At 39.6% G+C, this 22,819-nt stretch overlaps 1 protein-coding gene across 1 annotated transcript in view; it reads right to left on the reverse strand.

Moving 5' to 3' along the window:
- Positions 1-22,819, reverse strand: part of AGPS (alkylglycerone phosphate synthase) — a 142,113-nt gene that overhangs the window by 18,613 nt on the left and 100,681 nt on the right. The window contains exons 16-18 of the mRNA XM_075180562.1: positions 21,195-21,256; positions 15,306-15,395; positions 1,318-1,417 (exon numbers count right to left, since the gene is read on the reverse strand). Of these exons, the coding sequence (XP_075036663.1) occupies positions 1,318-1,417; positions 15,306-15,395; positions 21,195-21,256 (252 nt within the window). The remainder of the gene's footprint in view (positions 1-1,317; positions 1,418-15,305; positions 15,396-21,194; positions 21,257-22,819) is intronic.

A 22,819-nucleotide genomic window follows, 5' to 3' on the forward strand; every position in this document is an offset into this window, starting at 1 on the left:
AATTTACAACATAACCCTTACATTTTACACATTTTAAATGGTGATTATATTAATTGTATACACACATACATAAAAATAAAATAAAGTACACTTGAAGAAGGTGGATCGCCCCCAAAATGTTGTGCTCTTTTCTGTGCTTGCATCAATAAACATACCCTTCATGGGGATTAATCACTAACGAATATCTCAGTGAAGCCTTGTGTTTTTGTGGTTTAAATTCTCAAGTACGCACAATCTGCAATCACTATACAACTGTAACACAGTGCAATTAACAGTATAATTATATTTTATTGCATTTATTTATTTTAAAAATTACTTTTCCATCATAAAAATTCAAACATACAAATGATATACAAGCTCAAGCAAACAATGATTTTATTTTCCCATTATATAATTAAATGTCACAATGATTTCATAATAAGCACAATATTAATAATATACATGTTTCCCTATGATCATGCACATACAGGAGCGATGAGGAGGTGTAGCTGGTAGACAACAGAATTGTGAGAGGATCCAAGTGGGTGTTTGAGACTAAATCAGTGGTGGAAGTGGGGGGTGTATACGGTGGTATGCCATACCGCCACTTCTCCTACGGCCTTCATTCGTAAAACTATAAAATTCCATTCACTTACATTCCCATTACAATTTTCATACCGGCACTTCTAAATTACAACTTTGACCACTGGACTAAACAGTTTTAAAGATCAAATGCAATGCTTTCTGTTTTGCCCGTAGTTAAATGTGTGGGTTATTACTTGTGAATATTTTATAAGAGATAGTTTTATTTTTTAATTAAGGTGGCAAAGACACCACTTATAACTGGCTGACAAATCATAGTTCAGACTAGATGATACAGATGGATGAACAGAGGAGTTGCACTAAATGAACTACATTTCTTTTTAAAACTAGCCCATGGAATATTCACTCAATTCTGCATTTGGCCTTGAAATTTTGGTCTCACCAGCAGAATTTGGCCTTTAAGTGTTCCCAGTTCCCAGCCCTACCCCCAACAACACCCCGCAGGCAAATTTATGGACCGCCGCCAGCTCAGCTGTATTATTAGACTATAAATTCCGCAAAATGTGAATTTACAAACACCGTGTGAGATGGCACACAACAACGGAGCTCTAAGACTATCACCAGACACTTCGCACCACTGTGTCTGGTCTGTTCCTCCCAGAAATGTCAACCCAACCTGGCTCATCTTAGTTATAAGTGAAGAGTCATTTTGGTGAATTTAAAAAAATAGAAACTACTGTTGTTCCCTTCTACATTGTCACCGGATTCTGGACTAACAGTCAACATGTACATTACCTCAATTTCTTCATACACATGAACTGGGTCACTTAAGCCCCGATAGTTAAAAGCAAAGTAGAAATATACACAGGCACCAGCGTCGTAGGTTTGCGTGACCCTAGAAGAGATTAATAACATTATAATAGTAATTTGTTCACACAACAAAATATTAAAGCATCAATGCTATGGTTTTTTTTTTGTTGTTTTTTTTAAACATAAATCACTGTGGCAGGCGATAAGAAAGTTACTAATTACTATTTTCTTGGTTTGTTTATTTAGGCTACTAATAATGATTTATAGTCTTGGACAGTGTCATTTGACAGTCACATGGTATATGATGTGGTGAGCAGAGGGGTTTTGGAATGCCTCTCTGAGCTCAGTCAGCACTGTAAAATCCTCCACCTCCTTCTCCCCCCTCTGCCATCACATGACATGCTGAGAGCCTGCAAGTGTGACTGGCAGCTTACTTATCTACCCTCCAGAGAGATTTTGAACAGGTGATCATGAATTGTAGGAGGCCAGATAAGAAAGTGAATCAAAAGGTACTTAACCTGCTATTTAAAGATAACTAGTGTATGTGGGATTGCTGCGTTAAGCACTCAAGAAATGTGTTCGCCAAAAGTACCAAATCTATCAAAGTTACATCATGAAAAAAAGTTTGTTAATGTCAAGTATTATTCCATACATCTGCATGTTAAACACCTTTAAATTTATAGTGTTTTTCGAGTCTACATATATTTTAAAAATGAGACATGTACAAAGAGGTCTGCGCCGATTGTGTATTGTAAGCATGGCAATAAATAAAACTACCTGTCATGAACTTGCTGTGATGGTTATATACCATGGGAGGCCAGGGGTTATCGGGTTATCTAGGTTCCTCTAAATATAGAAAGGTAGTTTTGCACATTCCACACATCTTGTTGACTTGGTGATCAACTTCCTTAATGTAAACTTCACAGGATTTACAAAGGGCACCAATGAAGGTCAAAAAGACATTCACTGTGTGTACATAATTGTGCCACCAAGTCCATTATATATGTGTATGTACGTGTATATAATATAAATATATATATATATATATATATATATATATATATATATATATATATATATATATATATATACACACACACATAGTATAAAATATAGTATAATTAGGAGGCACTCACAGGACTTTTCCAGAATATTAAAGTATTTATTCCATTAAAAATTGGTCCAATTTTTAATGGAATAAATACTTTAATATTCTGGAAAAGTCCTGCGAGTGCCTCCTAATTATACTATTTTTTACATTCATGTTATTGGAGTTCCTGCACCCAGGCTGGAGAAATATCTACAAACGTGAGTGCCTTTCCTGGTATGTGTTTCATATATATATATATATACACACACACACACTAGAACTAGTTCATTCTCTTGAAGACTGTCCTTTTGGGTCTTAAACTTGTAGAAGTTAATTTGGTCACCGTAAGAGTCATGTCCCCCACAAGAGGATTTACCAGATAAGAACTTATAAAAGTTTGCAAGATATGAACAGTACATTTTGCAAATCTTGTGCCAAGTTTTAAATGTCTTCTTAAACTCACAGGGACGGATTCATTAAGGCAAGCAAAACTAACACAATGCGTGTGTTTATTATTATTATTTTTTTTTAAAATGCACGTACTTGGGGCATACGCATGTCCTTATTCAACTAGAAGCGGATCTGAAGAAACGTCTCTTGCCGATTACGGATCTGTGTCCGCTCGGCTCAGACAGACAATATACTGCAGGATATATACAATACATATGTGGAATATAAAGTACCAGCAGAATGCACCCATGTCCCCATGCATGAGCTACATTTATCAGGATATTAATGCCTACTGTACATAACATCCATTTATCCATTTTTAGATTTGCTCATAGATGACCAAAGCTTGAATTGGAAGCTCCTGCATGCGCTCAAGCTTGACACGCCCGTGTCTTTGCGCTTGAAGATGAATTGCATACACTTGTATTCTCTGGTGTATAGTTTGATTCTGGGTATGCACAGAGCAATTTAACACGAAATACGGCACATAACGCTATCGGGCCTACAATGTTTTCCCCAAGCTATTGGGTACACTATTTTTGCTGTGGAGGCAGAAGGGTCAAAGAACAAATACCCCTTTGCCAGTGGGACATGATTAACCCTGATTTCAAAAGGTGGTAGCATTAAAGTCTGTTCTTTGCTTCATTTTTACAATTTGAGGCAAATGAACATTTTGCCGCCTCTCTGGTAGGTCTGTAAACTGTTTTGGGAGACCACATTGTTTGTAAAATATAAGAAAGGCGACACTAGAGTCCTCAATAGGAACCCTAAGGTGGACAAATAAAGTACCATTCCAAGCGGTTATCGTAGGATTTCCAAGAAGCACAGAGTGACTATCCTGTCTATTGCCCCAGATAGAAAAGTCAGGACGTCATGAAGTCCCACTCAATGTCAAAATGTTATAAAATCTTGTTGCAGATGATTTAAATAATGTAAAAAGGTATTGAATAACTTTGGGACTCTCATAATCATTGTGGTGTTAATAAGACTTATGCATGGCAGTTTAGTTTTTTCAATGATTTTGTAATCTAGCATAATCTATATAAGGTAACTTTGGAATAATTTTAAATGCCATATAATGAGCGGTGAAATCTAATCTTTACCTTCATGCTGTGAGGCAGTGTCTAGAGATAAAGTCTTTAATGATCTACCCCCAACTGATCAACATTTCCCTTAGTTCACCTGTAAGGGTCAGCAACTTCATAGTGGTGATTAATCTGTTGCTGTATAAACTTACACTTATTAAGAGTATACGGCAATGTAAATATATCCAGGTTGTAGGTCACCTGACCAGTGTGTAGTTTCATTGTTTGTACATTCTATTAATGAGCCATAGCCTGTGATTTTCTTAGTAGAGCGACTTGTTGGTGCTGGTGTTTTTGCCATCCATGATTTAATATCCCAGATTCAGTTTTCTTATTGCCACTGGAGCCATTATTACAAACTGGCCTCTCATGACCACTTTATGAGCTCCCTACTAAACTTCAGACAAGGGGGTAAATGTATCAAGATGAGAGTTTTCCGACGGGTTTGAAAAGTGGAGATGTTGCCTATAGGAACAAATCAGGTTCTAGCTATCATTTTGTAGAATGTACTAAATAAATGATAGCTAGAATCGGATTGGTTTTTCAAACCCGCTGGAAAACTCTCAGCTTGATATATTTACCCCAAGGTCTCTTTTCCACGTTTAGATTTAAAGTATTCATTAACAAAGGGGTCATTCCATGCCAAATCATCACAGCTTCCAATCCGACCATCTCAGATTTCTGTGAAATTTGGTAGGATGGTAGATGACAAAGTAACTTTCATGTGTAAAATTTTAGCTTTCAGTGATACATGGTGTTTATACAACTGGGTTGCAAACATGACAAAAAATGTAAAATTTATGCTTGCAAGGTCAAACAAAACGAATCATAACTTTGCTTCTCATTGTGGTAGAGCTTTCATGTTGGTCTTGTTTTGAAGCTAAGGGGACCTTAGTTTTCATAAAAGATAGTTTTATATTTATATATTGACATCTACATTTCAAGCTCTTGTGATGTGACCCTTGACCTTGAATATCTAAAAAAAAAAAAGTGTATGTCTAATTTCTTTGTACATAAAGTATGTTATGCAGTTAAATACAATCTCTCTTTGGTATACGTTTTATTTTGGGACAAGTGTCTCAAGTGTGCAAGTCTGTGATGTAATCCACTGCTAGAAGGTAACACTTTCAATGGCATTCTCTCAACTGACCACATCCTGGGCATTCACCACATTCTGGGAAGAAACATTCTATTTTGGGTGGATTGCATATCATATTTGCCAGATAGGGTTGGTAAGTGGATAGGTGAAAACCCTGGTCCTCCATTAGTATATTTAATTTGCACCCTTCCATTAACAGTTTCACATTCTGATGTAAAGCACAAACACATACAGAGTTGCTTCCACAAGAACACAATGTTAGGGTTTTCAAAATTTGCCTCTCTGCTTCCAAATTTTTATATCATGATATATTAGTCCCTTGAATCACTAGTTCTCAATGCAGGACCTGCAGTCGGACTGATAAGAACACAAAGAGACACTACAAGTCTGAACTGTCAGTTGCATGGTTTCACGCAGTAAAGGTTGAACTGCAGTACTTAATATTTTTTTTTACTCCTGATCACAAAGGCTTCCCAAAATAAAACTTATGCCAAAAAGATATTGTATTTAATTGCATAACATACTTTATGCACAAAAAAATGTAACATACTCTGTTAGATATTCAAGGTCAAAGGTCACATGTGACATCATGTGACCTTGAAATGAAGAGGTCAATATTTAAATATAAAACTGAGGTCCCTTAGCTTCTAAACAAGACCAACATGAAAGTTCTACCACAATTAGAAGCAAAGTTATGATTCGTTTTAGTTGAGCTTGCAAGCATAAATTGTACATTTCTTTGCATATTTACAGGCCTTTTGCATGAACACCCTGTATCACAGAGGGCTAAAATATTACATCTGAGATGGTTGGGCTGAAAAAGTTACTTTTTTTGTGATGATTTGGGATGGAAGACCCACGGGTGAAGATGGCTGTTTTATTAAATTGTGATAGTAACAGTGATTCATTTTAAATGCCATCTATGTGGTTGGTTAAATAATTGCGGGAAATCTAATGATATCCTAACTATTCAGCTTCTAACCACAAATGAAATGCTTTGATTTGTTCACATTGGCACAAGCGACCAAGATTCCAGCCCAAAAAGTCTATACCAGACAAGAATAAGCGAGGGTGATATCCTATATTATAACCACTTTACAAAATATCCTTCTGTTCCCTAAACCCCTAGCTGTGCAGGGCTTCACCCCTGCTGGAGACTTTTCCCCACTAACACCCATTCCCATTTTTGTCAGAACAAACATACAGGCGCACGCCAGCAAACCTGGTGCCCCTCCTGCCACACTGGTCTATACTCCAGAGGGGATGGCAGAGAGTAAAGTGTCACAGCTTTGGGACTCCACTCCTCGGGGTAAATGTATGAAGCTCCGATTTGTAAAAGCAAACTTGCTTTTACAAGTCATTGCCGCTTTAAATTTCCCCTGCAAAGTCGCCGATTTGCAGTGACTTGCAGAAATCGGAGCTTCATACATTTACCCCCTGGAGTCCTGCATTCATATGATAGCAGCTGCACAGCTGGTACAGCATGCAGCTGCTGTCCCTGCAAGAAACAAGTCCTATGGGGACCGACGCCTCCTGCCCCCTCCCAAACATATCTATGGATTGGAAGATGGGTGGGCAATGGAGTGTCAGTTAAAAGTAGGGAGCAGGGCAGGCGCATTGAAATAAAAAGAAGTTTAATTTTACTAGCCCTTTAAATATAAGTTAGTATATATAAATGGCGTCCGTAAAGTTAACAAGTACCAAAAACCCTAAGCCACAAACATTCCAGATAATAGACCCCATTCATCTATATGTCCTCAGAATGTATTATACGTGACACAATGATGGTTTAAGATTATGCAGATAATATCTTGTATAGTTCTTTACCATGCCAGCCCATGTATGCACACAACACACTTACGGAAAGCATAATGAGCAAAACAAAATTAACCTTAAGCAGCAAAGGTTTATTTCATACCGTTAATCTACATTATAATTACTGTAAACCAATGTTACGTGTAGTCACTTTTTGAATCATATTATGTATACAGAACTTTCACCAACCACAAACACTTAATCATTTGTGGAGTTTTATTATTTAACCAATGTCAATTGCACGATCAGTGGAACAGACCTGTACAGTGTGTTTTTGGGAAAAGTAAAAACCGGTATACAAAATATTTCCTTACATATCTGTATTTAGATCACAAATATGTATTTGAGTACGATCTTCCTTCATATACTATATTATGCGATTTCTGCATCTGCCAAAAATATTAAGAAAAACATTAAAAGCATTGACTGCTCTGTAAATCACATACGGGGATACACATATGCAAGAATAAAAGGATTCAGTATTTCCCCTGCCTCTGGAAACCACTGAGCTGCAACTGAATTATTGTCCCACTGCATTGCTCTTGTTGAAAGATTGAATGGTACAGTAGCTATTGAATTCCAGCTGTTAAAACATATTCATAAATGTGAAAGAGCAGCAGAAAGCATGCACAGTATTCACATTACATGTAGCATACAGTCTTCATGCTGACTAACCAGCTCTGCTCAGGGCTGCTGGCTGGATTCACAATACTGATTCAGCACTTAGTGACTGTACAGACGATGAATGGTAATTGTTGTGTAAAGACTACAAATATCAAAGCACACAGGGTGACTGGCTATTTCAGCTGTAGTTTTAAAGTAATTGTCACATACATACAGTGGTGGCAGTCATTTTGTGGGAAGAACAAAAAGTCACAAGGACACAGTCCATCACTGTATCAATTCAGTAGGAAATAGTGCCAGCGGAATATTAGATGCGTTCGTTCCACAAAACGGCTGTCATCACCGTGTAAGATGGGTATGCTTTAATTCTCTAAGTATACAAACATAAGGACATCCTTCTTGATGTGAGCTTACCACCTAAAGAAAAATAGAACAGGTGTAACTGTGTATTCCAATGTATGCATAGTATGTATGTGTACAAGGATCATGGAAACATACATGAAAAGCTCACACGAGATAACTTCATACATACAAAACTATATTTCCACTGTGTAAAGGGGTATAAGCAGGATTTTCGTGGAAGGACTTCATCATAAAGGGCCTGTCCAGCTGTTAACCTGTCCCACCACCTGTAGTCATTTGGTGGAAGCCCGATTCCCGTGACCTATAGTCTTACCTATATTCAGATCCCAGTCTGTGATTCCTGACAGCATACAGAGGTCAGCACTATTGGACACAGCTGACCGAATCTGTCCTAGCTCTTCAAGTACCAAGGACGAGGTGAGCATTATATGCAGCAGCTTATTACATAGGCAGCGGTACAAGCAGCTGCTGAATACCGTACATACAGTACCCACAGGGCTGGGGGGTTCCCCACCCAGCCACCACCTCCACTGCAGGCTGGACTAGTGCACATACAAACATATACTCAGACTGGCCTGCCGGGCAGCCAGGCTATCCACCGGTAGGCCCGGCCTCGTTGAAGCTCCGCCTCCTCAATAGTTAGGGCGGAGCTAACACTTGTGATGCAGCGGCGACACTTCGGGTAACCAGACTGATAAAGAAACCACCGCCCAGGTGCAGAGCTGCGTCTGGGCTCCCTGCACTTGCGCAGTGGTGTGTTTTTCAGTTTGAGCAGGGGAATGAAGACACGGCAACACCCAGCCATGGAGGAGGAGTTCCTGTTATCCAGCCGCCCAGATGAGCAAGAAGGAAGGACGCCGGAGCTTTGCACAGGTAAGAGCACACCCAGCCAGCCTGAGGGACATGGGGAGAGGCATGAAGGGGCCAGGTCAACATGGCAGAGTGTGAAGGGGGGCCAGGTCAGCATGGCACAGGGTGATGAAGGGGGCCAGGTCAGCATGGCACAGGGTGATGAAAAGGGGCCAGGAGAAGGGGGAGCAAAAGCAGCATGGTGGGCGCAGTGTGATCATAAGGAGGCACAGCATGGTGATTAAGGGGCACAGTAATGTGTGTGATGGCACAGCAGGCTTGTGGAAATGTAATGTGTGTGTGTGGTAGATGGTGGCTAAATAATGGGTGCTATTTTGTTTGTAGGGTGAAGGTGGGCCAATTTAATTTTATAGTGGGGACTATTAATTTAAGATGGGGTGGTTTGGGAGCTATTAATTGAATGCGGGGCTGAGTTTGAGGAGCATGAGGTCTATTTATTAAATGTGAATATGAATTATTTAATGGCAGTGACGGCTGTGGGAAATAGGTATATTTATTATACGTAAATGTGATTAATTTATTGCAGGGGCTGTCTGGAGGGAGGGAAATAGGTACATTAAATGGGAATACTATTACTTTAATGTTGGGGCAGGAGGAAGGCCTAAGTATTAATTGTGGGTCCTATGAATTTAATGCTGGGGCTGGTTGGAATTTTCTAAATGTACCCATTATTTTTTCCAAATAGGGCCCCCAACATTCCAGGATCCAGAAAAGCCAGAACTATATAAATAAATGATGAAAAAAACTAAAGAAACCAGCAGCCACAGGTGGTAAAAGTGACAACAACAGGTAGGACAGTTTGTCAAATGTTCTGAGTCTAGTACAGGCTTGGCTAACCTGTGGCACTCCAGATGTTGTGAAACTACAAGTCCCAGCATACCCTTCTAGCAATAGGCTGCTATATATTGGCAAAGCATGCTGGGGCTTGTAGTTTCACAACACCTGGAGTGCCACAGGTTAGCCAAGCCTGGTCTAGTGGGATAATCCCAATTTTTGGCGACTGTTCTGCCCAATCTAAGGGGCAGGTGAAGACTGTGTACTCTTTATATACACACTGCATTCTTTATATACTACACTATGGTGCTAGCTGTCCTTCATGGGCTGACCACTCCCCCTCTAGTGTCTGGTCTCACCTTTATGATGGCTGGCCACACCCCCTTTGGTGGGCCCTTCATGCCCCAGTTACACACTGGACCCAACATACTGAAAAGAATGGCTTAGTTTAGTATGGCTATAAGCGATAGTGCAGCAGTAATACCATATAGAAATCAACTTTTCATGAGAGAAATGTTTTTTTTCAGACAATTATCCCCAACCCAAACACTGTCTATGATATGAGCCTATATTTAACATTCAATATATCATCCCCATCCAGAGCAGATATTTAAAGTAAACCATATCCCTCCCCCCTCTTCCTCAACAATACAAAACTAAATAATATGGCTTGTGACATATCACTGTCTCTAGTACCACCACAAGGAATAATCCAGCGTTTCTTGCACTGAGTAAAGCACAATGATGGTTGTCCAAACGTTCACCAGAGAAAAGGAAGAATCATAAATATAAATGGCAACATCATAAAAAGCTGACATATTAAAAGTCCAACTATAGCTGGAAGAAAAGCTGAATTTCCACAGTATGCTGTTTAATGTAATGCTATATGAAAGTACGTGGCGTTTAACATATATATCTCTGGAGAAACTTCACTGCTAAAAATAACCTCAGTTTATTTAGATATGAACACCACATTCTACAATGTAAGGAAAATCAAGTTATGCTGTGTGCTTTATTATTAGCTAAAAATAAGGAGCCAAAAAATATATATAAATGTGTCTGTTGCAACAGCCACCTATGAATCCTGTAGTACAGGAAAGTCAAACTGGTGCTTTTTTGGACCTCAAATGGTCCTTTCTGTTCTAATTAGTGGCCTTCAGCCTTTGCTTTTCAACTACATGCCCCCCCCCCCCCCCCAGCTGTTTAAGTGGTCATATATTACCCATGTTAGCTGATCAGCCACAGCATTGAATGACAGGACAGTTTCCCATCAGTACATTGCCCAGAGCATCACACTGCCGTCTCCAGCTTGCCTTCATCCCATAGTGCATCCTGGTGCCATCTCTTCCCCAGATAAACTAAACTACGTACATACACCGGGCCATCCACATGATGAAAAAGCATAATTCATCAGGCCAGGCCACATTCTTCCACTGCTCCATGGTCCAGTTCTGGTGCTTACGTACCCGTAGTAGGTGCTTACGGCCATGTACAGGAGTCAGCATGGGCACCCTGACTGGTCTGCGGCTACGCAGGAAGCTGCTATGCACTGTGTGTTCCGCCATCTTTCTATCATAGTCAGCATTAACTTTTTCAACAATTTGTGCTATAATAGCTCTTCTGTGGGATTGGACCAGACGGTCTAGCCTTCACTGCCCACGCGCATCAATGAACCTTGAGTGCCCATGACCCTGTCACCGGTTGTCTTTCTTTGGACCACTTTTGATAGGTACTAAGCACTGCATACCAGGAACACCCCACAAGCAGGCCCGGCGCTCCCATTAGGCAAGGTTAGGCACTTGCCTAGGGCGCCGGGCTCTGGAGGGCGCCTGGAGTGCGCCACAGTATTCTAAAATACTTTAAAACTGTGCAGCGACCGCTGACCATACCTGTCACGGCCGCCGCACAGCATTCAGATGGACGGGGAGGGGGGGGGGGGGGGAAGAGGCTATTTTGTCACCACCGCCGCCTCTCTGCTCCGTCTCCTCCCCTCCACTTACTAGTGTCAGTGAGTGGAGGGGAGGAGACGGAGCAGAGAGGCGGCGGTGGTGAGACAAAGTAAAGAGAGGAGGGAGGAGGGAGGAGTGCGGCGATTTTTGCGGGGGGGGGGGGGGGGGCACCACTTTTTTAAAAATGCCTAGGGCGCCGTGGACCCTAGCACCGGCCCTGCCCACAAGACCTGCAATTTTGAAGATGCTTTGACCCAGTCATCAAACCATCACAATCTGGCCCATGATCCTTGCACTTGCCCATTTTTTCTGCGTCCGATACATTTACTTCAAGAACTGACCGTTCAATTGCTGCCTAATATATCCCACCCTTTGACAGGTGCCATTGTAACGAGATCATCAATGTTATTCACTTCACTTGTCAGTGGTTTTAATGTTGTGACTGTTTGGTGTTTTATCCATGTTAGCGGTTTAAGAGGTCATATATTATCCATGTTAAGTGGCTTTTAACTCATTCAGTGATGAAGTTTTATTTGTGCTGTTTAAAATTTGAGTCAAAATTGTAGCAAATTATCTAATGTTTAATCTATCTAAACAGTTATACAAAATAAAAAGTTTTCATCTTCTTTTCAAGAACTTTGGAATATATGGTGTACACTTCTTTTTACAGTGGAGTGTACACTACTCTCACTACGTATTATATAGGCATATTGGCCCCCAGTGACATGTCTGCTGCAGTATATTATATTTGGTACATATTCTTTATTTTCCCTTTTCAAACGAAGGTTACAAACAAGAGAATTTCAGGCAAAGTATACGGAGAATACAAAAAGAATACTGCTTACAATTTCCTATTTCTAGTTTGCCCTTTACTAAACACAACATTATGGTAAATTTTAAGAAAAAAACATGAAAAACTGAAGAAAACAGAAGGGGGAAGGGTAGAGGCCAGAAGAGGGAGTAAAGCAAGGTAAAGGAAACTCTGGGGGTGGGGTAAGAACCCGGAGATTGCGCAGTATTGCACGTTTTTTCTCTGCTGTAGTATATTATGTACAGTATCCAGTGAATTCTTACAAGCATGTAGGAACGCCGAGTAAAAAGTATCATTTGCTATGGTATGCATGTTATAGGTTTAGTTCTTGGATTATAAACTCCCCTATCCATGGTAGATTGTCTCAGATTCCAGGGCTAAAATTTTATTCTGCTGCGTCCATATTCAAATGCTACAATATCACTGCTAAATTCCTGGGGAAGAATCGCTCAGCATATATAATCATCACAATGTTTATTTCAAAAGATATGTGGTGCAGGACAAAAACCTGTGGTTCTCATATTTCTATTACATTTCCATAAAAATAATTGCTCCTCAACAATACCACTAAGGATTCAGAGGTCCCGTTATAAACATACTTGCCTATTATCCTGACATTTCCGGGAGTCCTCCTGGAAGAGTAAGCATGCTGCCGATCCTAGCGGAGGCGGGGTTTAATAACGCATTTCGCGTCATCAGGCCCCGTCTCCTGCTAAATGATGCCATGAATCTGGGCATTTCATAGCAGCAAGTGGGGCCACGGTGACGCCATGGCACCACCACGGCCCCTTGTGTCAGCAAGTATGGCTATAAAGAGTTGAAACCATGCAATGTGGTGATCTACAGACACAATTTCAGTTCCGATATAATTTGATCTGTATTTATTTCTACCGTAGGCAAGATAAAGCGGTTTTGTACAACAGTGGAAATATTGAGGATGGCGTGTTAGAGCAAAGCTACGCCCAACTCTGCTTATTATTATTGCTATATCTCTGCTTATTAGGTCTTCCATTGGAGATGATCATGTTTTTCAGGGGTCCTGGGGTGCTGAATAGTTACCAGGGGAGGGAACCCATTACATAGGTAAGCTGGTCAAGCACTACGGGCCTGATTCATTAAGGATTTTGGGCCTGATTCATTAAGGATCTTAACTTAAGAAACTTCTTATTTCAGTCTCCTGGACAAAACCATGTTACAATGCAAGGGGTCCAAATTAGCATTTTGTTTTGCACAGAAGTTAAATACTGACTGTTTTTCCATGTAGCACACAAATACTTGATAGCTTATTTGTACACTGAAATTTAAAGTTGATATTTGTGTGCTTCATGAAAAAACAGTCAGTATTTAACTTATGTGCAAAACAGAATACTAATTTGCACCCCTTGCATTGTAATATGGTTTTGTCCAGGAGACTGAAATAAGAAGTTTCTCAAGTTAAGATCCTTAATGAATCAGGTCCTACATTTTTAAACGTATTTCTAAGTCACGTAATCATGATGCTTGACTCTACCCTAAATGTCTGCACAACTCACTTGCAAAACTGCTAGCCCCTAGTTTTGGATGTATTTTATACACACAGACATAACATACATAGGGGTCCAACGTAAACACTTATAGTCATAATTAGGAGCTTGCTTAATATTTATAAACAAAAAAATGTTTTGAAATCATGCTGCAGTACTGTAACTGTATTAATGTTAGAGACTCCTTCATAAAAGTATGACATATAGTACTAGCAATTTTGCCAAAATTAGTTCTGGGAGCACAAATCTAGTTCCAGGAACAGGACAAGTCTGCCACTCTCCCACTTGTGGCCATTGCATGCGGCCATTCTGCAGACTTAAAGTTTACGTAAGCGTCATAACAATCTAGTTTCACTGGAGAGGGACAACAAGAAGATTTATTTCTGCCTCAGCTGCTGGAGGAATCTACAAGAGAGATACTTAACCAGAGTGACCATAAACATGTAATGACAAACCAGAGAATATGTTTGACATTTTTGTGCTAAAGAATTTGGTTTACAATCCAGGCCTTGTTTTTGTTAGCACTGCAACATGAAGATATATGCCCTGCAATTATACAGAGTACTGAGGATAGATAATAAAGACACGTTTGCAACGCACCACCAAGAAAGTTTTAAGGGCATTTCCTCAGATGTTGAGGCTTTTAAGAGATCTGTTATTCATCTTTTTACTACATGCCTCAATTATTTTCTTTAGTTCTAAACAAAATCTACAATTCTGTTTACAGCTTTCGAAGCTTTTAACAGCCAAATTGCTAACAATTTAATCTAGCTCAATCTAGTAAAAATAACATGTCACTGGGAGATAAAAGTGTTACTTTTTGGTATAAAACAAAAAATAAAATTTCCTACAGATTTTTTTGTCCAAGTGATTCTTTCCAATTTTAAACCCATAAAGGCTGGTTGTAGGAATTAACGACCAAGCAATAATGGTTTATTTATATTATGTTCATCAAAGGGGCTTTATTCGTTTTGAAATTTCTATCGTGAAACCTTAATGTGATTTCCATTCAGTTTCAATGCCAATCAATGCACTGATTTTCTAGAGGTTAAGCTCTCTAATCAATCTTGTTATACATGGTTGGCTGCGGACTACCTGCAAAATAAAATGTCAGACGAGGAATCAAGAAGCACTATGCTCTTTCCAGTGGTAATCTTACATTACGGTGTGCTCTCGTCAGTCACCTAGTGGCTGAACAATGGGCATGTATTACAAAGATGGTAAACAGGTTAGATCAGAATATCATATGGTAAGAAACAGAAATCACGATACATTAAGGGGAGAATTCCATTTGCCGCGAAGTGACGCCATGTGCCTCTGGTACAGTCCGCAGAGGCACATTACGGGGGAGATTTCCCTAAAATATCTGCTAATTTTCCCTTGCATCCTCTGGTAGTAGTAGATGCGCAGTCAGACATTGAGGTAATATATGGCGGCACCACGCCGCTAATTTAATCTGCCCCTAAGAGAGGGGAATTGAGAATTCAGAGATTAAACTAGCAAGTTAAGAGTAGACATACCTGCACGTTGAAAAGGGAGGAAACTGAACGCCTCTTTCTTTGCACTCTCGAACGATTCTCTCTTTAACATTCCGGCATAGATCTAGCACCCTGGATCAAAGAACAGAGCAGGAATTTAGTTGAATTTAGGAACCAACCAAGAAACTCTATGAAGGATGCCACTATGGAACAAATGTAAGAAACAATTAGTAGTAGGGTTGCTATGTTTTCTAGAAAAATAAATACAGGTCTTCAGATACCCAAGATTACTGCATTATTAATAATATTAGCACAGACCTCCATTTGTACAAGGTGGGTAAAATAAGGTGAGTAACTACTACAGATATAATGGGACAGCCATATGCTTAATGAACGGAGGCATACATTTTATTAATGATGACAAAAACAGAAAGGGGTGTGGTGCTAGATATTTGGATTTGGGGATGTAAGCAATAAGTTAATATGTAGTGTCGAACCCAAAAAAAAATTTATTTGTATCCCCATATATGTTTTAACTTGCTTAAAAGAAAAATAAAAAAAATATTATCATTCCCTGTTCAACTGAGCGACAGTAACTGCAAGTGAATGAGCCTGGTTTGTTTTAGGCATTTCCTTATTTTGTAAAAAAAAAACAAAAACGTACAACTAACAATAATACAACCAAAGCAAGACGGGAATCAAGTTTTGTTCATGTGAACCGGCTAGGAATTTCAGCTTCATTTGGTAACTATATTAGTGGGACATGGGAGAATGAATATATTTGTGTAAGAGCAACTGTTTTTATTTTAAGGTTTATAAACTGAATTATTAATATAAATATATAATAATTTTTTTTTTAAGGCACCACAAAGCTCTACAGTCAAGGACACTCAATACATGATACACACAGTAAAACACAACCATTTTATATAATGCACTAAACGTTCATCATCATCTATTTATATAGCGCCAACATATTCCGTAGCGCTTTACAATTGGACGTTGGTCTTTTTTTGTAACCAAAACTTTTACAAAACCAGTATGTTTTTGTTTCCACTGTGACCAAAACATTAAAGACAAAATATATACCTCCAATTTAATAAATGAGTTAAATTAGAGGCTGTAACTTCCACCTACCGCAACACTTGTTAAGCCAGCTAGTTATAATTGTGTAATACTTACTGAAGGGAAAATACATACTAATAGAAGAAGGGGTTATGTGGAACATTATCTAATCTCATCTCTTACGTTATAAATCTTATCTATTACCTTATAAATAACGATAATGATTGTAACCAATGTCGTAAAAATCTCTCCTATGGAAGAGATATCTGAAATGTCTCCCCTATTTTGGGCATGTTTTTGTAGCAGTGTCTGAGATGCTGGATTTAGAAACTATGCTCCCTTGCGCAGAAGTCAGCTGGCTCCAGCTCTTGTTTGAGAAGTTGCTGGGCTCTCTGTATACACACAGGCACAGTACCACCCACTGAGATAAATCATCAAGGCAGCCTGCAGTAGAATAGATAGACTTCATATAAAATACCCATTTATCATGTACACATTAATAGATACTTCTTATATTTTAAAATAAGTGTTATGGGTTTAGTCTCACAGTATCTTTGTATTCCACTAAGAATAATATGGCACATAGCAACGAGTTTACATTGAAACCCCCCAAAAATGCTCAATAACAACCTTTTTACAGAGCATAAATAAAGGCACTTTACTATTCCATTCTCCATCCAGTATTTTCATGAACACTCCACAATACATTCTTTATGCACTCGCTATTACAGCAGTGAGTTCCAATGTAATGATAAAAACACAGCATAAAAAAAAAAGGGAATTGGAGCAAATGCCTATAACAGAGACCTATAGCCAATAATTCCAGACCAGCCTCCTAGCATGTCTAACCAGGTGTCAGTGCTGCCACTGTCTTTGGCTGCTCCTGATTTGCTGACAATATAAGCTGAAGGAGCGCATCAACTAAAAGGCACACTGTAAGGGCAGCGACGACCTGGGCTTTCAGGGTCTATGGCTGCCGCTTTATTAGTTTGTGAATACCAAAAGTATCGTCCGCTGCTTGCTCATTGTCCTAAAAGCTCACTGTCCTGTATCACCGAGGAGCCAACAGTCTCGGAAGGCAAAGGTTCAAGAGGGGGCAAGGAGAGCATTGGGCCTCAAACACCAGACACTCCACAGCAGATGAATTAAAGGAGGTGATACAAGCAATCTACAGCGAGTCCAATTATATTAATAATTACTATTACTGGCTATTGTGTCAAACAAAGGGTAAGAATGCTATAGTGCAGGGTTTCTCAACATTCATTTTAGCATGTACCCCGTGTAATGGTAAATGTTACCAACTACCCCCTATCGGGCGTATGGTACATATATTTTCAGTAGCGACTAAGTATATGCCTCATACATTCTGATTAGTTTTATTACTTCCTAATACACTCAGTGTCATATATGGTAATATTTAGCAGACTGACGTACCTATGAATCTCTCTGAAGTATCCCATGGGGTACACATACCACATGGGGAGATCCCTGGCTATAGTGTAACAAGGCAACAGTCTGATTTCTATTCATCCCTGGTAATGGCCCAAATTTATGAGATTGACTGACCGCGTTCTACAACCTCTATTGTCCTATATATATTTAGCGAGACATAACACTATCTCCTTCTGCACATGTATGTATGTATGTATGTATGCATAATACACACACACACACACACACACACCATGTGTAATTGAATAATTTAAACCACAATTTTATAAATCTTCGATGACTACTTCCTGTCAAGCTCCTACACCTTTTCTTTACTAAGTGGATGACTCCTCACAACGTTGCCCACTATGCAAAAGAGGTTTGGAAACCAGATGTAGATGGACAACGTGGGCCATTTTCTACGAAGCAGACCATTACTTACTAAAAAACAAAGAAGAGCTAACACTAAGAGCAATGATGTATAACTGCCCTTGTTACATAAATAGAAAACCACACTGAGATTCCATAAGTGATTGTAATGGAAAAACAATACATTACATTTATATCATCCCATGGTACGTGCATATTTTTCCTAGACAGACTGGAACATCTCTTATACCAGAGTAAGCAGACTGCTGTTTGAAAATGTAAACCTTTTAATCTTTTAATTCATAGTGCCCTGTTCACAATATATTCACAAATGACATGCAATAAATCACTATTTGTATCACCTTACAAATATGCAACATTAAACTAATAATGAACATATTTACTCTTCAGTTACACCTCCATAGAAATATATTTACCTGTGATAGAATTAGAGGCTCTCCTCCATGTAAAGAGGATGAGACGGGGGCCTTGATAACACGTTTCGTGTCACTGCAGCCCTGCATGATAACACAATCACACTGCACAGTACGGTGGCTTAGTGGTTAGCACTTCTGCCTAATAACACTGGGGTCATAAATTCGATTCCCGGCCATGGCCTTATCTGTGTGCAGTTTCTATGTTCTACCTATGTTTGCATGGGGGTTTCCTCCGGGTGCTCCGGTTTCCTCCCACTCTACAAAAACATTCTAGTAGGTTAACTGGCTACTATCAAATTGACTCTAATGTGTGTCTGTGTGTGTGTGTGTGTGTGTGTGTGTGTGTGTGTGTGTGTGTGTGTGTGTGTTAGGGAATTTAGACTAAGCCCCAATGGGGCAGGGACTGATGTGAGTGAGTTCTCTGTACAGCGCTGCAGAATTAGTGGCGCTATATAAATAGTTGATGATGATGGTGTGTGTGAGAGAATCTAGACTGTGAGCTCCAGTGGGGCAGGTACTGATGTGAGTGGCAAGTATTTTCTGTACGACGCTGTGGAATTGGTGGCGCTAATTAAATGATGATGATTACGCAGTGGGAGACGGGCCGTGATGACGCAAATTACGCTGTCCTGCCCCAGGACATGGCACCTTTTTCATTACAATTACCAGTTGAAGTTTTCATAGATGTCACAAGTCTGCATCACACTACACTCGGGTGATTTTCTTTTTGAAAAGGTAAATGGGGGGTGGGGGGTCGTTTGCATTGTTTACATGGGCATAATGTTTTACTTAGACTTGCAGGATTTTGTCACCGTTTATTTTGGTTTACATAAGATTTAACAATGACACACACATTATTCACTGCCATCTGAAAGAATGTATCTCAGCAGAATTACCTGAACAGAGGCTTGAGCTCTCTCCACAAAGCTGGTACATCTGCAATGCCTCAAATGGTAAGAAGTAACGGGAGGTGGATTCACCCCTTCATAACTGGAGCTAATCTGCACTTAAAGACGGAAGCATGTTTGCATTTCTTTGGCACTGGGAATAAATTTATTTTGTTTACATTGTTTTCTTGATAAAAGGGGTCTTTATTTGGTAGCATATTGGATTAAATATTTAATTTTATTTTATAACCATTAGATAGGGAAAAACAGACAAAGTCCATATTTTTCCTTATCTTGATTTCTGCTGAAATTCTTTCTATAGTTACTCTTCTGTAATTAGAGTAATCATAGATAATTGCTCCAACAATTCATCTTCCCGAGCATACCAGACACTTCTGTCGTTATTTGAAGTAGTTATAAGGGCCTGAGACAATGGGATGATTTTTTTTTTTTACTATGCTTATCAACTTCTATTCATTTATTTTAGTACTAATGGAGACCTAAAGGAGTCACCTGACCATCAAGTAGTTCTCCCATATTTTAAATTCTAGTAGATCTAATACTAATCCCTACTACATCCATCCTAAGTGACTGTAAGTACTGCTTCACATGGGAGGCCTGATTTAGGACACCCGTGCAGTCGGGAGATGACCGCGCATATGACACATTTTGCATCAACATAGGACATTTCTGTCGCCAAGTGCCCAAAATCGCAATGTGCGCTGCCATCATTAGAGTCCACAGTAGAATTAGATCCTAGGAAGCACTGCTCTTTCAAATAATAAATTGTCTATGTTCTGCTCAGCAGCTCTCTCTCGTGGGTTTTTTTTTTCGGTTGGCGGGGAGAAACCCCCCCCCCCCCTCCCCCGACAATCCTCCGTGCGCCCCTGCCACCCTGAGCTTTTTTAGTACTAAAAGTTCAGTGGACCCTGGGTAAATGCCCATTGGGCTTTATTTCTGTGTCCACCATATATTTTAAAAAGAAAACAGACAACAAAACAAAACCCCCTATCATTGCCTGTTACTATCCAAGATGCAAAACATAATGGGCCTGATTCATTGAGGAAGGAATAGCAAAAAAAAAAAAAAAAAAAAAAGGGCAATTTTGCGTCTGGGCAGAACTATGTTACATTGGAGGGGAAGGTAAATTTAAAATGTGATGGCAGATTTATAGGTGGGATAGGACATGTCCTAAATCAGGGGTAGGCAACCTGCGGCTCTCCAGGTGTTGTGAAACTACAAGTCCCAGCATGCTTTGCCAGTAGATAACCAGCAGATAAGGTGGCAAGGCATGTTGGGATTTGTAGTTTCACAGCACCTGGAGAGCCGCAGGTTGCCTACCCCTGTCTTGGATCTACATTAAATTTCAGTGTACAAATAAAGCTATCAAGTATGTGTGTGCTACATGAAAAAACAGCCAGTATTTATCTTATGTGCAAAATAATAAACTAATTTGCACCTCTTGCATTGTAACATGGTTTGCCCTGGAGCAAAGTTACTCATTTATTTGCCTTCCTTCCCTTAATGAATCAGGCCCAATATATACACCCATAGCCACATACACACACAAATTCCCATGTATTATCTGATGCAGTTTTTCCTTCATGCCCACAATACTTGGGTACAGTAAAAAGGGGTACTACTGATTAAGTGTTAAAACAAAAGTGGAAACATGTATGAAATACATTTTTAACACTGCAATGAATTAAAGCATGTAACTATTGCTGTGAAAATACTCTTACCTGTCCCATGGAACAGACGTCTCAAATGACTCCCCTATCAAATAGTAATCCATGCCAAGGTCCTACAAACACATGCAAATGACATTGTACATTATAATCATATTTATAGCAAAATGTCTGTGACATAAAATAACCAGGACTTTGATCAGCCTTAGTATTTCCTCTCACAGGCTTTATCTGACACAGAATAATAAGAGACTCAGTAATAACACTTTCAGTCAAAATCAATATTATCACAGGGGGCGATGAGGACATCCTGCTCCCATTTATAGTAATTGCAAAAATAAGAGCTAGACAATAACGTAATTCTTTGGTCTTTTTTTTTTTTTTTAAACATAAAATGTAAATGTTACATTTCCCCAGAATTATTACGTTTTAGAACAGGAGTTTATTGCAGAATAAATTTGGATTTGACATTGGTAAAGTGAGAGACAGAAAAGCAGGCGGAGGGAGAACTTTGTGGACAGGGCAAGAAGGCTACAAAACTAAGGGATTAAGCCGAGACAGGGATGAGGCAGACACACACACACACACACACAAAAGTAGTAACAGTGTAAGAGGTGCATTGAAACACAATATATTTCTTACTTAGTTGAGTAGATTGAAGGGAATGTGATTTAGTATCTTATTGTATAGTGCCTACTGCCCAATAGACAGCATGTAATACAAGCTCTAATAGCTCGGCTTCTCAGTAAAGCTTCTACGTTCTCTCATAGTCTAGCTTACTCTATGGCTCACAGTTCTCCTGCTGCCAGACATGAACAGGCTGACTCTGGTGAGAGCATGACACATAGGGTGCGCTAGATTACATTCAATCTCCGTGGCAAACAGGGGCACAGAGGATTTTTGTTTGGCTACATACATAAACCGGTGGTAGTCGTAATAGTGATGACAGAAACACAGACAAAACTGATAGCGACCTGTAAATGACGATACTTAGAGAAGATTTCCGGCAACCTTGCTATAAAAGTCGGCCGCACAACAAGCCGGCACTGTGAAGGACGGCACTTAAACCAGCGGCTGTTACATTGGTGCTATTAAGGGAGCAAAGAGGACTCAGCGCCTGTACAATGTCTAGGCCTTAGTAAAAAAAAACAAAAAAACAACCCATTGTACAGGTGCCAGGTCCTCTCATTACCCCCCCCCTCATTCTTTTTGGTGTGTCTGTCATCGCAATTAAATACCCCACCCACATAAACACTACATTACCCGATGAAGAAAAGGCCATGTGGAACTTGAAGGCAGGCTCTCTATAAGCTATGTAGGCAATTATAGCTAAAAGGGCTACAAAGTTTCCTGCTTCCTAAGATTTTTTTGGCTTAGCACCAATGAGCCTAGATGGGCTGTCCTGCGCACTTCATGATGCACTACTACTCTACACTCTCTAAGACTATGCAAAAATGCAAACGTCATATCAAAGCCTAACCTCCTACTACTTTACAACCTCTCCTTTCATTGAATTAAACTATTAAATTTTTCACCTAAAATATTGCCCAGGTCAGGTCTATCAAACACCTCTACTGGCTTCCAAAACAGTCTGTCTCTAAACTAAATACAATAGCATTATGCATTTGTGTATTTAAGTGTTTAATAACATTTATTGTTGTGTTTATGTGAATGCGAGT

This window comes from Mixophyes fleayi, chromosome 7, assembly GCF_038048845.1.
Source record: "Mixophyes fleayi isolate aMixFle1 chromosome 7, aMixFle1.hap1, whole genome shotgun sequence".
Classification (NCBI taxonomy): domain Eukaryota; kingdom Metazoa; phylum Chordata; class Amphibia; order Anura; family Limnodynastidae; genus Mixophyes; species Mixophyes fleayi.